The sequence below is a fragment of the Ranitomeya variabilis genome, chromosome 2 (assembly GCF_051348905.1).
Source record: "Ranitomeya variabilis isolate aRanVar5 chromosome 2, aRanVar5.hap1, whole genome shotgun sequence".
Classification (NCBI taxonomy): Eukaryota; Metazoa; Chordata; class Amphibia; order Anura; family Dendrobatidae; genus Ranitomeya; species Ranitomeya variabilis.
This window is the reverse complement of record NC_135233.1, coordinates 164,988,818-165,003,201: the sequence shown is the minus strand read 5'-3', so window position 1 is coordinate 165,003,201 and position 14,384 is coordinate 164,988,818. Positions and strand designations below refer to the sequence as shown.

General features: G+C 40.0%; 1 protein-coding gene across 1 annotated transcript in view; it reads left to right on the top strand.

Moving 5' to 3' along the window:
* ANAPC1 (anaphase promoting complex subunit 1) overlaps positions 1-14,384 on the top strand; it is a 258,672-nt gene that overhangs the window by 210,187 nt on the left and 34,101 nt on the right. Inside the window, exons 34-41 of the mRNA XM_077283141.1 lie at positions 2,298-2,374; positions 3,286-3,376; positions 3,453-3,500; positions 3,890-4,083; positions 8,970-9,056; positions 10,127-10,244; positions 10,387-10,464; positions 10,793-10,860. Coding sequence (XP_077139256.1) covers positions 2,298-2,374; positions 3,286-3,376; positions 3,453-3,500; positions 3,890-4,083; positions 8,970-9,056; positions 10,127-10,244; positions 10,387-10,464; positions 10,793-10,860 — 761 coding nt within the window. The remainder of the gene's footprint in view (positions 1-2,297; positions 2,375-3,285; positions 3,377-3,452; positions 3,501-3,889; positions 4,084-8,969; positions 9,057-10,126; positions 10,245-10,386; positions 10,465-10,792; positions 10,861-14,384) is intronic.

Sequence of the window (14,384 nt, the reverse complement as noted above, 5' to 3'; positions counted from 1 at the left end):
CAATTTTGCATTGAAAAGTCAAATGGCGCTCCTTCCCTTCCAAGCTCTGCCATGCGCCCAAACAGTGGTTTACCCCAACATATGGGGTATCTGCGTACTCAGGACAAATTGCACAACATTTTTTGGGGACCAATTTCTTCTCTTACCCTTGGGAAAATAAAAAATTGGGGGCGAAAAGATCATTTTTGTGAAAAAATATGATTTTTTATTTTTACGGCTCTGCATTATAAACTTCTGTGAAGCACTTGGTGGGTCAAAGTGCTCACCACACATCTAGATAAGTTCCTTAGGGGGTCTACTTTCCAAAATGGTGTCACTTGTAGGAGGTTTCAATGTTTAGGCACATCAGGGGCTCTCCAAACGCAACATGGCGTCCCATCTCAATTCCAGTCAATTTTGCATTGAAAAGTCAAATGGCGCTCCTTCACTTCCGAGCTCTGCCATGCGCCCAAACAGTGGTTTACCCCAACATATGGGGTATCTGCGTACTCAGGACAAATTGCACAACATTTTTTGGGGACCAATTTCTTCTCTTACCCTTGGGAAAATAAAAAATTGGGGGCGAAAAGATCATTTTTGTGAAAAAATATGATTTTTTATTTTTACGGCTCTGCATTATAAACTTCTGTGAAGCACTTGGTGGGTCAAAGTGCTCACCACACATCTAGATAAGTTCCTTAGGGGGTCTACTTTCCAAAATGGTGTCACTTGTAGGGGGTTTCAATGTTTAGGCACATCAGGGGCTCTCCAAACGCAACATGGCGTCCCATCTCAATTCCAGTCAATTTTGCATTGAAAAGTCAAATGGCGCTCCTTCCCTTCCAAGCTCTGCCATGCGCCCAAACAGTGGTTTACCCCAACATATGGGGTATCTGCGTACTCAGGACAAATTGCACAACATTTTTTGGGGACCAATTTCTTCTCTTACCCTTGGGAAAATAAAAAATTGGGGGCGAAAAGATCATTTTTGTGAAAAAATATGATTTTTTATTTTTACGGCTCTGCATTATAAACTTCTGTGAAGCACTTGGTGGGTCAAAGTGCTCACCACACATCTAGATAAGTTCCTTAGGGGGTCTACTTTCCAAAATGGTGTCACTTGTAGGGGGTTTCAATGTTTAGGCACATCAGGGGCTCTCCAAACGCAACATGGCGTCCCATCTCAATTCCAGTAAATTTTGCATTGAAAAGTCAAATGGCGCTCCTTCCCTTCCAAGCTCTGCCATGCGCCCAAACAATGGTTTACACCCACATATGGGGTATCAGCGTACTCAGGACAAATTGTACAACAACTTTTGCAGTCTATTTTCTCCTGTTACCCTTGGTAAAATAAAACAAATTGGAGCTGAAATAAATTTTGTGTGAAAAAAAATTAAATGTTCATTTTTATTTAAACATTCCAAAAATTCCTGTGAAACACCTGAAGGGTTAATAAACTTCTTGAGTGTGGTTTTGAGCACCTTGAGGGGTGCAGTTTTTAGAATGGTGTCACACTTGGGTATTTTCTATCATACAGACCCCTCAAAATGACTTCAAATGAGATGTGGTCCCTAAAAAAAAATGGTGTTGTAAAAATGAGAAATTTCTGGTCAACTTTTAACCCTTATAACTCCCTAACAAAAAAAAATTTTGGTTCCAAAATTGTGCTGATGTAAAGTAGACATGTGGGAAATGTTACTTATTAAGTATTTTGCGTGACATATGTCTGTGATTTAAGGGCATAAAAATTCAAAGTTGGAAAATTGCAAAATTTTCAAAATTTTCGCCAAATTTCCGTTTTTTTCACAAATAAACGCAAGTTATATCGAAGAAATTTTACCACTATCGTGAAGTACAATATGTCACAAGAAAACAATGTCAGAATCGCCAAGATCCGTTGAAGCGTTCCAGAGTTATAACCTCCTAAAGGGACAGTGGTCAGAATTGTAAAAATTGGCCCGGTCATTAACGTGCAAACCACCCTTGGGGGTGAAGGGGTTAAATAGTATAGACGGTAACGACATTGACCTGTAGTGTGAAATTCTCACTGTTCTCATTGTATGTTGCATTGTGATATGGACACTGTAATATAGATAGTTACTGAATGGGTGAAATTTCCAAACCTCTGGTGCAGTTTTAAAGAAAACTTGTCAAACCCTCTGTCCCCTGAAGCCAAAACCATGATTTTATATAAGCCACAAACTGCTTCATGTGCCATGTAATAGGTCAAAAATAGAGTTTTAAACCCTGCTTGCACTAGCGAATTAGCCAGGACCAGTCTGCAATTCCCTTTTCTAAACTTGTATTTTCTTTTGTAGATAATCACAGCCAATAGTGTTTCACTTCATACTGCAGAGCAACCTGCCTCTGAAGATTTAAACCTGGAAACTCTGGCGTAAGTACCATATACCAAAAATAACCATAAATGTGGGTAGGCTTTAGACTGAGAAGACGTAACTCAAGGCAATCATTATAGAACATTTTCCTATGCTAAAGAAATCTGTGAAATCATTTACTGTTCTCTGTTCCATTATGGAACACAAGCAGGACCTGGCTACAATACCTGTCCAAATGAGATGGGACCTCAGCCTATTGTACACTAAATGGCCTTGTTTTTAAAGGGAACCTTTCACGTCTAGAAACGCTAGTTACCTACGAGCACAGGGTTTGTCTGCCACTACATAGCATTTAAATAATGTGTAGCAAGTTTACTGGAACAGCGGCTGCATGGAGAACATTAAGGTTTTTTTTCTCCCTGCATCCCCTCACTTCCATCCATTGGGTAGGTGTAGCAGTGGTCACTGTTTACTATACAGTGTGTGTGCTGTAATCACTCCCCAGCACTTTGATAGCCTTCTCCGCACCATGTGTGTGCAGAGCTAGCTGTTAATCAAAGTACCGGGGAGTAATTACAGAGCACTTTTTAGTGAACCGTGACTGCTTCCTACACCACCCTGATGACTGAAAGTGAGCAGCTGCAGAGAGAATAAAACCTTATGTTTTCCCTGCAGCTGCGGCTTCAGGATTTAAACTTTATTTATCTGCAGATAAACCCTGTATCTGCAGGTAAATAACATTTCTGGTCGTGGCAGGTTCCCTATTATTGTATACCTCTAGGAGATCAGCCATTTTCCTGCTTGTTTACAATATGCACAATTTTGTGTAGGCTATATTATGTACTGTATGTTATTCTATTATCTTATTGCCATACATGACAGCGTATGTAAAATGTAGTCCGGGTCATTGCCCTTCCAGTGTTGCTGTGCCCTAGTTTCCTTATCTATTGTGTTTCTGAATTTTTTCCAGACAAGCTTATGTTTACATTATTGCTGGCGCTTGTCTAGCTTTAGGGTTCCGATTTGCTGGATCTGCGAACCTCGCTGCTTTCAATTGTCTGGTAAGTTTGCATTTGGAGTTCTTAAACTCATACGGTATTACATTGATTATATCTGATCACTTGCTTTCTTTTACAGTGTAAATTTGCTAAAGACTTTGAATGTTTGTCTGGCCAAGCTAGCACAGTAAGTAGAGTAAATGGTCCTCCTTACCTATGAACCAAATGATTAGATTACCAACACCATGTGTCCTAGAAGTGCGAATTGTTACTATCAGAATATTAGTGTGTTTATTATGTGATCTATATTTGCATGCATTGCCTATATTTATGTTTCTATGCATGGATGGAAATGCTTATTTGCATGAAACCAAGCTATACTCATGCAGCAGAGTTGGCCACAGAGCTGCAGCAAGATCCACTTATACCACACCATGCTCCAATTGTCAGTTAATATAAGAAATACATTTTCTTCCAGTCCTTTACAAACTACTCTTTTTATTTCTACTATTTTTTATTTCTGTTATGATTTATTTGTATGATAATAAAGATACATCACCCTTAACTCTCTCCAAGACAGGTCATTATAACCTTGAGACGTGTCTGAGTGTGGTGCTCCTATCTCTTTCCATGGTGATGGCTGGTTCTGGCAATCTTCGAGTTCTTCAGCTGTGCAGATTTATGCACAAGAAGACTGGTGATGAGATGAACTATGGCTTCCACTTGGCACATCACATGGCCCTGGGATTATTGTTCTTGGGAGGTGGAAGGTGAATAGCAGTATTTTATTTGGCTTCTTCCAAACATTTTTACACCTGATGTGAAACACTCGGACAAAATAGTATGAGCTAGACCAACTGGACTCTTTTTTTCACTTGACATTAGACGATTAAATGAAAACTTGATTTTAAATGTGATCTTTCAGAAACTTTTTGCTTTTGAAACTGTCATCAAAAGCTGAGTGTTCCACTCCTGTACATTCTATAGGTTTTAATCGAAGATCTTCATCCTTGCACATGCTGAATATAAGAGGCGCTCCCAAGTGCAGCATTATGTGAACAGTGTGAAATATAGATTTATAGATTTAGGGCTCTTAAACACATCAGTTACGGTACTTTGTATGCAAAAAACTGTCTGCGTTTCATCAGTGTTATCAAAGTTTTTTTTTTTTTTAGTAATTAGTGTTTTTAGATTTTTGTTTGGTAATTCACTGAATTACTTGCTATGTTTCTGCCTTGTGTCATTCCCATTAGTAAAATGTGCTCCATTATTGACAATGCCATGCATCCTGTTGCATGTATGCAATCGTTTACCAGCCGTATGAGAGTGCCTACTGCTGTGCGAGATGTTTGCATGTTGTGAATTTGGAAGCCCAGGTACTGGATCTAAATGGGAAGATAGCAACACTGAGATCCATAGACAATATGGAATGGAGCTTGCTTCTCACTCAACTGGTAGAAGTAGGTGGAAGGCCCTTTTAAAATAATTTCAGGGAATTGGGCTGAAAGTTAATTGCAAAGACTTTGAAGATTATATTATGTGGAATACTACCCTTGTCACGCCAGAGGCATAGTGGGAGAATCGAAAGATGAATGAGTGGCCGAAGAATTGGTTTATAAGCATCCTGCACCCAATGAGGGTATATACCCAATATATACCCAATGTAAATAAACAATAATAGGAGGAAACCACTACTACTAAGTAGAGCTGTACGGGACAAAATAAATGACAAAAATATAGTGTTTAGGGAATTAAAGAGTACAGTTATTATGAGGCATTAAGTATTATAGAGAGAAAATGGTGCAAAAAATATTGAGACAGAGAATCACTACCAAAGGAAGTAAAAATAATTGAAAAATATTCTACAAGTGCATAGATAGCAATCAATCAAAAATATTCTGGGTGAAATGGTGGAAGAGGATGAGGGGGGGGAAAGCCAATCTACTTAATGCCTTTTCTATACATTTTGTTCCCAAAAAATCCCATGACAGATGACATGCTTAGAGATACCATAACTTCTCCATTTAATGTCACCTGTATAACCCAGCAAGAAGGAGGATGCCACCTCAAAATCACTAAAATAGACAGTTCACTGGGCCCAAATGGCATACACCCCCCAAGTACTGCAGGAATTAAGTACTGTGATAGAACAGACCATTATTTCTAATATTCTAGAATTCTACAATAACATGGTCTGTACAACAAGACTGGCATATAGCAAATGTGGTGCCAGTATTAAATAGGAAACAAAAATTAAACCTAGAAATTCTAGACTGGTAAGTTTAATCTATACTGTGATCAAAATCTTTGGGGATTTTCTAAAAGATGCTGTCCTGGAGTATCTCAATAAAAAGAACATAATGATCCAGCATCAACATGAGTTTATGAGGGATGTGTCCTGTCAAAATTATCTGATTAGCTTCTATGAGGAGGTAAGTTCCAGACTGGACCAGAGTAATGTCTTGGATGTCTTTTATCTGGACTTTTCAAAGATGGTGCCACAAAATGGGTTAGTACACAAATTCAGAGCAATGGGACTAAAGGAAAATGTGTAATTTGAGTTATCAACTGGCTCAGTGATAGGAAACGGAAAGTGGTTATTAATGCAACACTCTGATTGGGTCTTGGTTAACAGTGAGCTATCACAGGGGTCAGTACTGGGCCTTCTCTTTAAAATATTAACCCCTTTCCGACATCGGGCATAATAGTACACTGATATAGGACTCCCTCCCTTTGATGTGGGCTCCGGCACTGAGCCCACATCTTATCTGGCACATGTCAGCTCTTCAAAACAGCTGACATTTGCCCCTAACAGCCGTGGGTGGAATCGCGATTCACCCGCGGCTGTTAACTAGTTAAATCTCTGACAGTGGCATTTAACTCGCGCTTCTGGCAAGCGTGCCGGATATCCCGCCCATCAGAACCCCCTCACGTGATCGCGGGTCACCGATGGGTTGGCATGACAACCAGAGGTCTCCAGCAGACCTCTATGGTTGTCACTGTAGGATTGCTATGAGAACCGCCTGGTGGTCGGCGCTTATAGCAAGTCAGCAATTCTGCTACATACAGGCGATCATTGCCTGTATGTAGCAGAGCCAATCAAAGTACTGCAACTTCTAGTCTCCTATGGAGACTATTGAAGCATGCAAAAAGTACAAAAAAAAAAAAAAAAGTTTTTTAAAAAAATATAAAATTTCAAATCACTCCCTTTTCACCCAACTCAAAATAAAACAATAAAAATAAAAAATACACATATTTCAGAATTGCCTGATCTATCAATATAAAAAAAAAGAATTAACCTGATGGCTAAATGGCGTAACGAGAAAAAAAGTCAAAACGCCAGTATTATGTTTTTTTTGGTCGCCGCAACATTGCATTAAAATGCAATAACGGGCGATCAAAAGATTTGCTCCAAAATTATATCATTAAAAAGGTCAGCTCGGCACTCAAAAAATAAGCCCTCACCCGACCCGAGATCACGAAAAATGGAGACGTTACGGGTATGGGAAAATAGTACAATTTTGTTTTTATTTATTTTTTTTTTTTTTTTTACAAACTTTGGAATTTTTTTTCACCACTTAAATAAAAAAGAGCCTAGTTTGGTGTTTTTGAACTCCAGCTGTGGGATTACACTTTCTTTGCAATTTCACCGCACTTGGAATTTTGTTTCCCGTTTTCCAGTGCATGATATGTTGAAACCAATGGAGTTGTTCAAAAGTACAACTCCTCCCGCAAAGAACGAGCCCTGACACGGCCACATTGACTGAAAAATGAAAAAGTTATGGCTCTGGGAAGAAGGGGAGCAAAAAATGAAAATGCAGAACTAAAAATACCTCTGGTCGTTAAGGGGTTAATAACCATGTAGAGTGCATGGAGTGTAACATTTCATTTTTTGCAGATGATCCTAAACTCTGAAAGGTAATCAATACAGAGCAGAATAGTGTAATATTACAGAGGTATTTATATAAGCTGGAGGCATGGGCTGATAAATGGCAAATTACGGTAAGTTGAATATTGATAAATATAAGGTCATGCACCTGGGCAGAGGAAATATGTAACATTTTGTAGTAAATGGTAAAGCATTGAGTGTGTCCACCCATACACACAAGCCTTTTTGCTGATGGCAAGGACACGGAATTGCCTCTATACAAGTCACTAGTACTGCCACACTTAGAATATGTCCAGTTTTGGGCTCAGTGTATAAGGAGGACATGGCTGAACTAGAGCGGGTGCAGAAGAGCCACCAAGATTATTCATGGAATGGGTGAATTGGAATTCACAGGTTTTTAAACTTGGGTTTATTCATATTAGAATAAATGAGGCTATGGGGTGATCTTATTACAAAGTACAAATACATGAAGTGATTGTACAGAGATATTCCCAATCTTTTAGCCTAATTGTCATATGTCGAGTCAGGAATGAATGTTTTCCATAATATGAAGCAATTGACATTTGCCTCATGAGATTTTTGCCTTCCTTTTGATCAACACATTGGGTATAGGTAAAACTCAATGGAATTAAATCTACCTTAAACGCTATGAAGATCATATTCATGAGAACTATAGAATTCTCTTTTTATTATAACCAATTAAATGTATGTTTTATTACATAACTGTAATGAGGCTTTGCCCCTTTTTCTCACTTCTCGAGAGGTATATAGTTATTGAAATAATAGGTAACATCCTGCAATTTCTCAAGAAATAATTGGATAATTTCCTTTTGTTTATGCCCTTTCTGTCTTTTCCTCAATACTCCACAGTCCCCAGTGCAGAGTAGATAATTACCTGTATGGGTTTCAAAGTCCCGGATATCACTAATGAGTTGGGAGCCGTGGCATCAGGAGGATTGTATCCCAGCTCTCTGGAGGCATTAAGCTTCTGTGTCACAGATCGTTCAATCAATGCAGCACTAGGGAGAGCCTTTTCTTTTTTTATCTTGGCTGCAAAAGGCTAATTCGCATATGACCTGTGTAGGGATTGAAAATGTAAGTCTGTCCAGCAGCTACACAATCGGGTCTAAGTGATGACTCTGGGAACCTGTGAGTAATGCCTGTCTTCTGAGGGGACATTCCAGATAGGGAGGTACATAGATGATCATTTTATATACAGTACTTGCCTTAGGCCAGCGTATGCTGGAGTCAGGTGTCAGATCTTTGCTTGTTATCATGTGTAGGTTATTTTCCATATGATTTTCACTGGACTCCACACTAGTTTTTGTCATAAATTATGAACTGGTGGAAGCTTATGCTCCCTCCTGCTAAACCTCAGCTTCTTTTCAGCAAGCTGGTAAGAGGAAAATAAAAATTTGAAAAGGTGCAAACCTTTGCTCAGGAGGCGTGTGCCCACATATGCAACTTTTCTGGTGCAAAATGAATGATAAAAGCCGCCTTCCCATAGTGGTTTGTCTTCAGACTGTCCGCTAGTCTGGTTGCCAGAGTCTGGTACAGTCAGAGTTGTATATTGGTACAAAGAGAGAGCGTAGAACACAAGTACCATTTTCTTTTTTCAGCAGACCTCTGATGAATGAGAGTTAGATTTTGGTTCTTGGTGCTAATTGCTCCATTTTTTTCTATTAATTTTGATGATATACCCCCTTTGTGATTTTGTGGTACACATTGCTTTGTGTGGTAAAAACACCTTGTGATTTTATTTTTCAGGTATTCACTGAGCACCTCAAATTCATCCATAGCTGCTTTGCTCTGCGCCCTGTATCCTCATTTTCCTGTGCACAGTACAGATAACAGGTAGGGTCCCTGGTTGATTGTAAGGTTCACATGGCTCAGTTCCAATATATTTTCTGCTTTAATGTTTCTGGCTAGTTTTATTTCTATATTTCATTCCCTGTGAACCATGCCACCATATTGTTCTTTACTTACATTTCATAAGTAGATACTCTTCACTGTGTAAGGAAATGACCTTTGAGAATAGTAAGGATTCTCACAAGTAACGGGATTAGCCGGGCAATGATAAAGGAGAATATGACATGGCTCTGGGATCCCTCAGAGTCTAAAGCTATCCATAGACATTAGACCACCGTCCATTGAACCTGCCGATATCCACTGGTGCGACAGACAGTCTGTGTCGGGGCCTTAGACAGATGATTCTCGGGAGAGTTAAAGTGTAACCATCATTTTAATTTTTATTTCATAAATCTGTAATACAAGTGAAAATGAGCAACTTTGTAATTTAGCTTATCAGATAAATCTCCTTCTTTCTCCTCCTGGACTGATCTTTCATTTTCTAAATTCTCAATTAACAGGTAAAATAAGTATTAATTGAAGACAGACTGTTACGTTACTAAGACAGGAGATGGCAGCTGCTACTGATAAGATGCTATGTAGACGGGAGGGAGGAGCTCTGTCTCTAGCTCCTCCCATCCACACATTTATGACACCACCAATGTTAGTGGGTAAAAATGTCTTGTCCCAACTAGACACTGTTGCCCAAATGCCCTATATGACTGTGGTAGAGTGGAGCTTTCCAGCACACGACCCGATCAGCCATGGTAGTGTTGTAGCAAAGGGTTTCTTCTTCTCTGGTGGGTTTGGAGCAAGAATGTCCTGTGGCAATACTACTTTTTTCCTGCAGCGACTGACGTTTTCCATAGGCAAACAGCTATAGTGCACTGTTTCTATTCTCTTATTGAATGTAAATATACCTTATAAAGGTAAGTTTTGTAGTGTACCTGGGTCAGTAAATGTATCATAAGATTGTAGCACTTGCCTGTAATGTCATGTGCTCACTGCATTATTATTGGAACCTATTTTCTAATGACTTGATGTAGGTGAGCCCTAAAATCTCTGTGTACAACTAGGTATCACCTTCAAGCTTTACGTCATCTCTATGTGCTGGCTGCTGAGCCGCGACTCCTGGTGCCGGTGGATGTGGACACAAACATTCCCTGTTATGTCCTGCTGGAGGTAACATACAAGGTATGCTGTGTGCCTGTATTATTGGCTTTCTAGTGCACCCGCCTCAAAATCTAAAGACAGAAGAGCGTTGCAACAAGTGCAGTATCATCTGCATGGATTGAGATAATGACTTTGTTTCATTCAGTTGTTTTAAACATTGCAGGGGACTCAGTGGTATGAAGAAACCACAGAAGAGCTCATGGCACCCACCCTTCTTCCAGAGTTACATCTACTGAAACAAGTATGTAATGTAATACATATCAAAATCGAAAATGTCTTCTCTTCTTAAAGGGGTCTTCTAGATTTGGCATGAAAGTCTGCAGTCACTCTATGACTGCAGACTTGTTAGTCCTCACTGTGTGCTGTCAAAAATCTCCGGTGACAGCGGTGTATGCAATATGCAGACTTCTTGTCACATTCCAACTAGACATGCACGGCCTAACTCTATTCACTTGTATTGAGGTTGGACTGTGGCCAGGAGTTTACCTACCTATCACATACTTGCTGGCACTTGACAGCCCGCTCTCATCATTGTAGAATAATTTTCTTTCTATTTCTCTCCAAAACAGATAAAAGTTAAGGGCCCTCGATACTGGGAAATCATTATTGACTTGCGTAAAGGAACTCAACAATTGCAGTAAGTTGAATGAGATTTAAAAATGAATCATTTTGTTATTGAGAACTCACTAAACACGGCGTATTACCAAGCAAAAAACATGGTTCTGATTGATCCTTTAGTGACTGAGCCAATTTTAACCTTAGTGACCGGGCCAATTTTTTTTAAATCTGACCACATTCTAGAAGTTTATTACCCTTCTAGGTGCTTCACAACAACTAAAGCAACGTGGAAGTATAAAATGAACATTTTACTTTTTTTCACAAAAATTTTACTTTAGCCCCAATTTTTTTTTATTTCACCAGAGTAAGGGTAAGTTCACACTAGGTGTTTTTTTTTTTTTTTTTCAACGTTTTTTTTTTCTGCAGCAAAACCTGATCTCTTGGTGGAAAGAAACTGCAGAAAAAAGCATGTTTTCCTTGTTCTTTTTTGTTGTGTTTTTTTTTGCTGCGGTTTTGGCATGATAGATTTGTCTCTTGTGCAGACTGATAAAGTTTAGTGTCGAAACACTGAATTTCCTATTCTATAGAATCAGGTTTCGGTACAAAAAAAGCAGCAAAACCTGTTACCTGCGTTTTTCGTGCATTTTTTCAGCGTTTTTTCACCACCCATTCATTTCAATGGGTGAAAAACGCTAAAAGAAGTGACATGCTCCATTGTGCAAAAAAATCCTGATCACAAAAAATCTCATAGACTTTGCTGTTACTGTAAAACGCATCTGAAAATTTGCATTAAAAAAAAAAGCTGCAAAAACTCCTAGTGTGAGCTTAGCCTAACAGGAGAAAATGGACACCAAAATTTATTATGCAATTTCTCCTGAGTATGTTAGTGTATACACTGTGTTCCAAATTATTATGCAAATAATATTTCCTCATATTTTCTCTAAATTACCTATCTGAATTGCAGTCATTGTTATTTTCCAGTCATCTACTATTCTAGTATAATTGCAATGTTTTGGAACAAACTGCCTATGAAAACAGTATCTTTTTTTAAAAAAATAAACACTCAAAATGCATGTTCCAAATTATTATGCACAGCCGAGTTTTCAACCTTTTTTTTTTTATTTTTAACAAAAAAAATGATCAGTTGTGAAGTTATAAGCATTATCAGCTTATTGCAAAATGAAATCAAACAGTTTTCAAGTGAAAACTTTATTCTAGGTGATGTTACATTTGCACATAGGACCCCTTGTTCGAAAGAAGCTTCTGAATTTTCTCGTCCATTGAATTTGTCATTTTTTGGATGGTTTCTGCTTCAATTGTTTTGCATGTGGACAGAATACCCTCCCAGAGCTGTTGCTTAGATGTGAACTGCCTCCCGCCATCATAGACACTCCTTTTGATGATGCTCCAGAGGTTCTCAATGGGGTTGAGGTCAGGGGAAGATGGTGGCCACACCATAAGTTTGTCCTCTTTTACGCCCATAGCAGCCAGAGATGCAGATGTGTTTTTTGCAGCATGAGATGGTGCATTATCATGCATGAAAATGATCTTGCTGCGGAAAGCACGGTTCTTCCTCTTGAACCATGGCAGGAAGTGTTGTTTAGGAAACTCCACATAGACTATGGAGTTCATCTTTACCCCTTCAGGGATCATAAAGGGGTCGACAATCTCTCTCACCATGATTCCAGCCCAAAACATTACTCCACCTCCTCCTTAGCCGTGTTTTCATGGGGTGTCCATCAACCAGCCATCCTCCACTCCATCCATCTGGACCATCGAGCGTTGCACGGCACTCATCGGTGAACAAAACAGTTTGGAAGTCAGTCTTCATGTATCATTTGGCCCACTGGAGCCGTTTCTGCTTGTGTGCAGTGGATAGAGGTGGTCGACAGGATGGCTTACACACAGCTGCAAACCTCTGAAGGACCCTGCATCTTGTTGTTCTGAGGACGTTGGAGGCACCAGCAGCTTCAAAAACTTGTCTGCTGCTATGACAAGGCATTTTTGCAGCTGCTCTTTTAACCTTACGCAATTGCCTGTTGGAAAGAGTCCTCAATTTTTCCTTATCAGCACGCACACATGTGTGCTGGGAATCGGCTACATACTTCTTGATTGTGTGATGATCACGATGAAGTGTCTTGGCAATGTTGATTGTAGTCATGCCTTGACCTAAATACTCCACAATTTGCTGCTTCTCAGCAGCCGACACATCCTTTTCTTTCCCATTTTGGCAAAAAATGTAGGCTGCTTAATAATGTGGAACAGCCTTCTTAAGTAGTATTGCCTTTATTTGGACACACCGGCCAAACTAATTTGCACAGGTATCTGCAATTGCTTTCAGTGATATAAAGAGCCCTGACACACATCACCATCAATGAGTTTAAATGACAAACAAAAAAATTCTAACCTTATCACTCCTAAACTCGTTGTGCATAATAATTTGGAACACAGTGTATATTGGGAAAAACTACTGTTTGTGCGCATGGAAGGGAAGGAGCATCGTTTGACTCCCTTGTTCCTGATCGCCATTTTAAAACAGCGATGAGGGAATGGGGCCCCTTAACTACCGCCGTTTTAATGCGTATCTGTGGTCGTTAAGGGGTTAAAGATGTGATTGATAGGAAGTGACATATATTACGTTACAAATTGTGTGGTGCTTTTTCTCCTATTGCTTCTTGTGAAAATTGAAAATATGGAGCTAAATTGGCATCTAAGTGAAAACCTTCTTCTTTTTTTTTTTTTCGTTTACTTTTATTCCTCTTTGAATTAACTGTGTTGTCTCCTACTGGACAACCCCTTCTGAAATGCTACAGCTCCCAAAAAATGTTGTGATTTAGCCCAGCAATCAGACTGTAAAATGTTCAAGTCCAATCCAAAAAGTAATTAAAGAAAGTAATATATATATGTAAGAATAACACAAATATTTCAATAATAATCTTTATTTCTAGTTCACCACCTGACAGCACCATGGAGGACGTCCTTCTTACCCTCAGTGGGACAGGAAAAACGAGCGGTTAAAAGGACCCTCCTCGTGCAACCCACCAGTGTTTTTCCTGTCCTACTGGGGATAGGAACGGCGAACGTGTCTTCGGATGGTGCTTTGCAGATGGTGAGGATCGGGGGCCCAGCCTTTCCCTTCCCACCCCAAGATAATCTGCAGCTGATACCAGTGATGGGGGGTCCCTCAGCCAGCCCCAGTGTAGCGCTGCTCCTGGGATCGGATCCGCTTCCTCCTCTTTGGGGGCTCTCGGACCGGGAGCCATGCTGCTGAAAATCAATTTCCCGGCGGGGCCGGTGTAACATCGACCGTGTCAGGCCACAACGGCCGCGTCACTTTCGGCCGCAACGGCCGCGTCATCTCTGGGCTCCTTTGTCTGCCAGGCAGCAGAATTCAGCGGCACGCCGGTCTCGTGGAGAGGCCCTTTGACAGCACGGTCACGCCTCGCGAGGCGCGGTTGAGGATGAGCAGGATCAACCAGGTAAAGAAGCGCATATAAGGGGGTAGGGCTCTTTATGTACCGCCGGCCATCCTGAAATTAAGGAGCAACCGGTCAGTGTTCTTGTTTTCAATGGAGGAAACAGCCAGACGTGAGGGACCAGAGC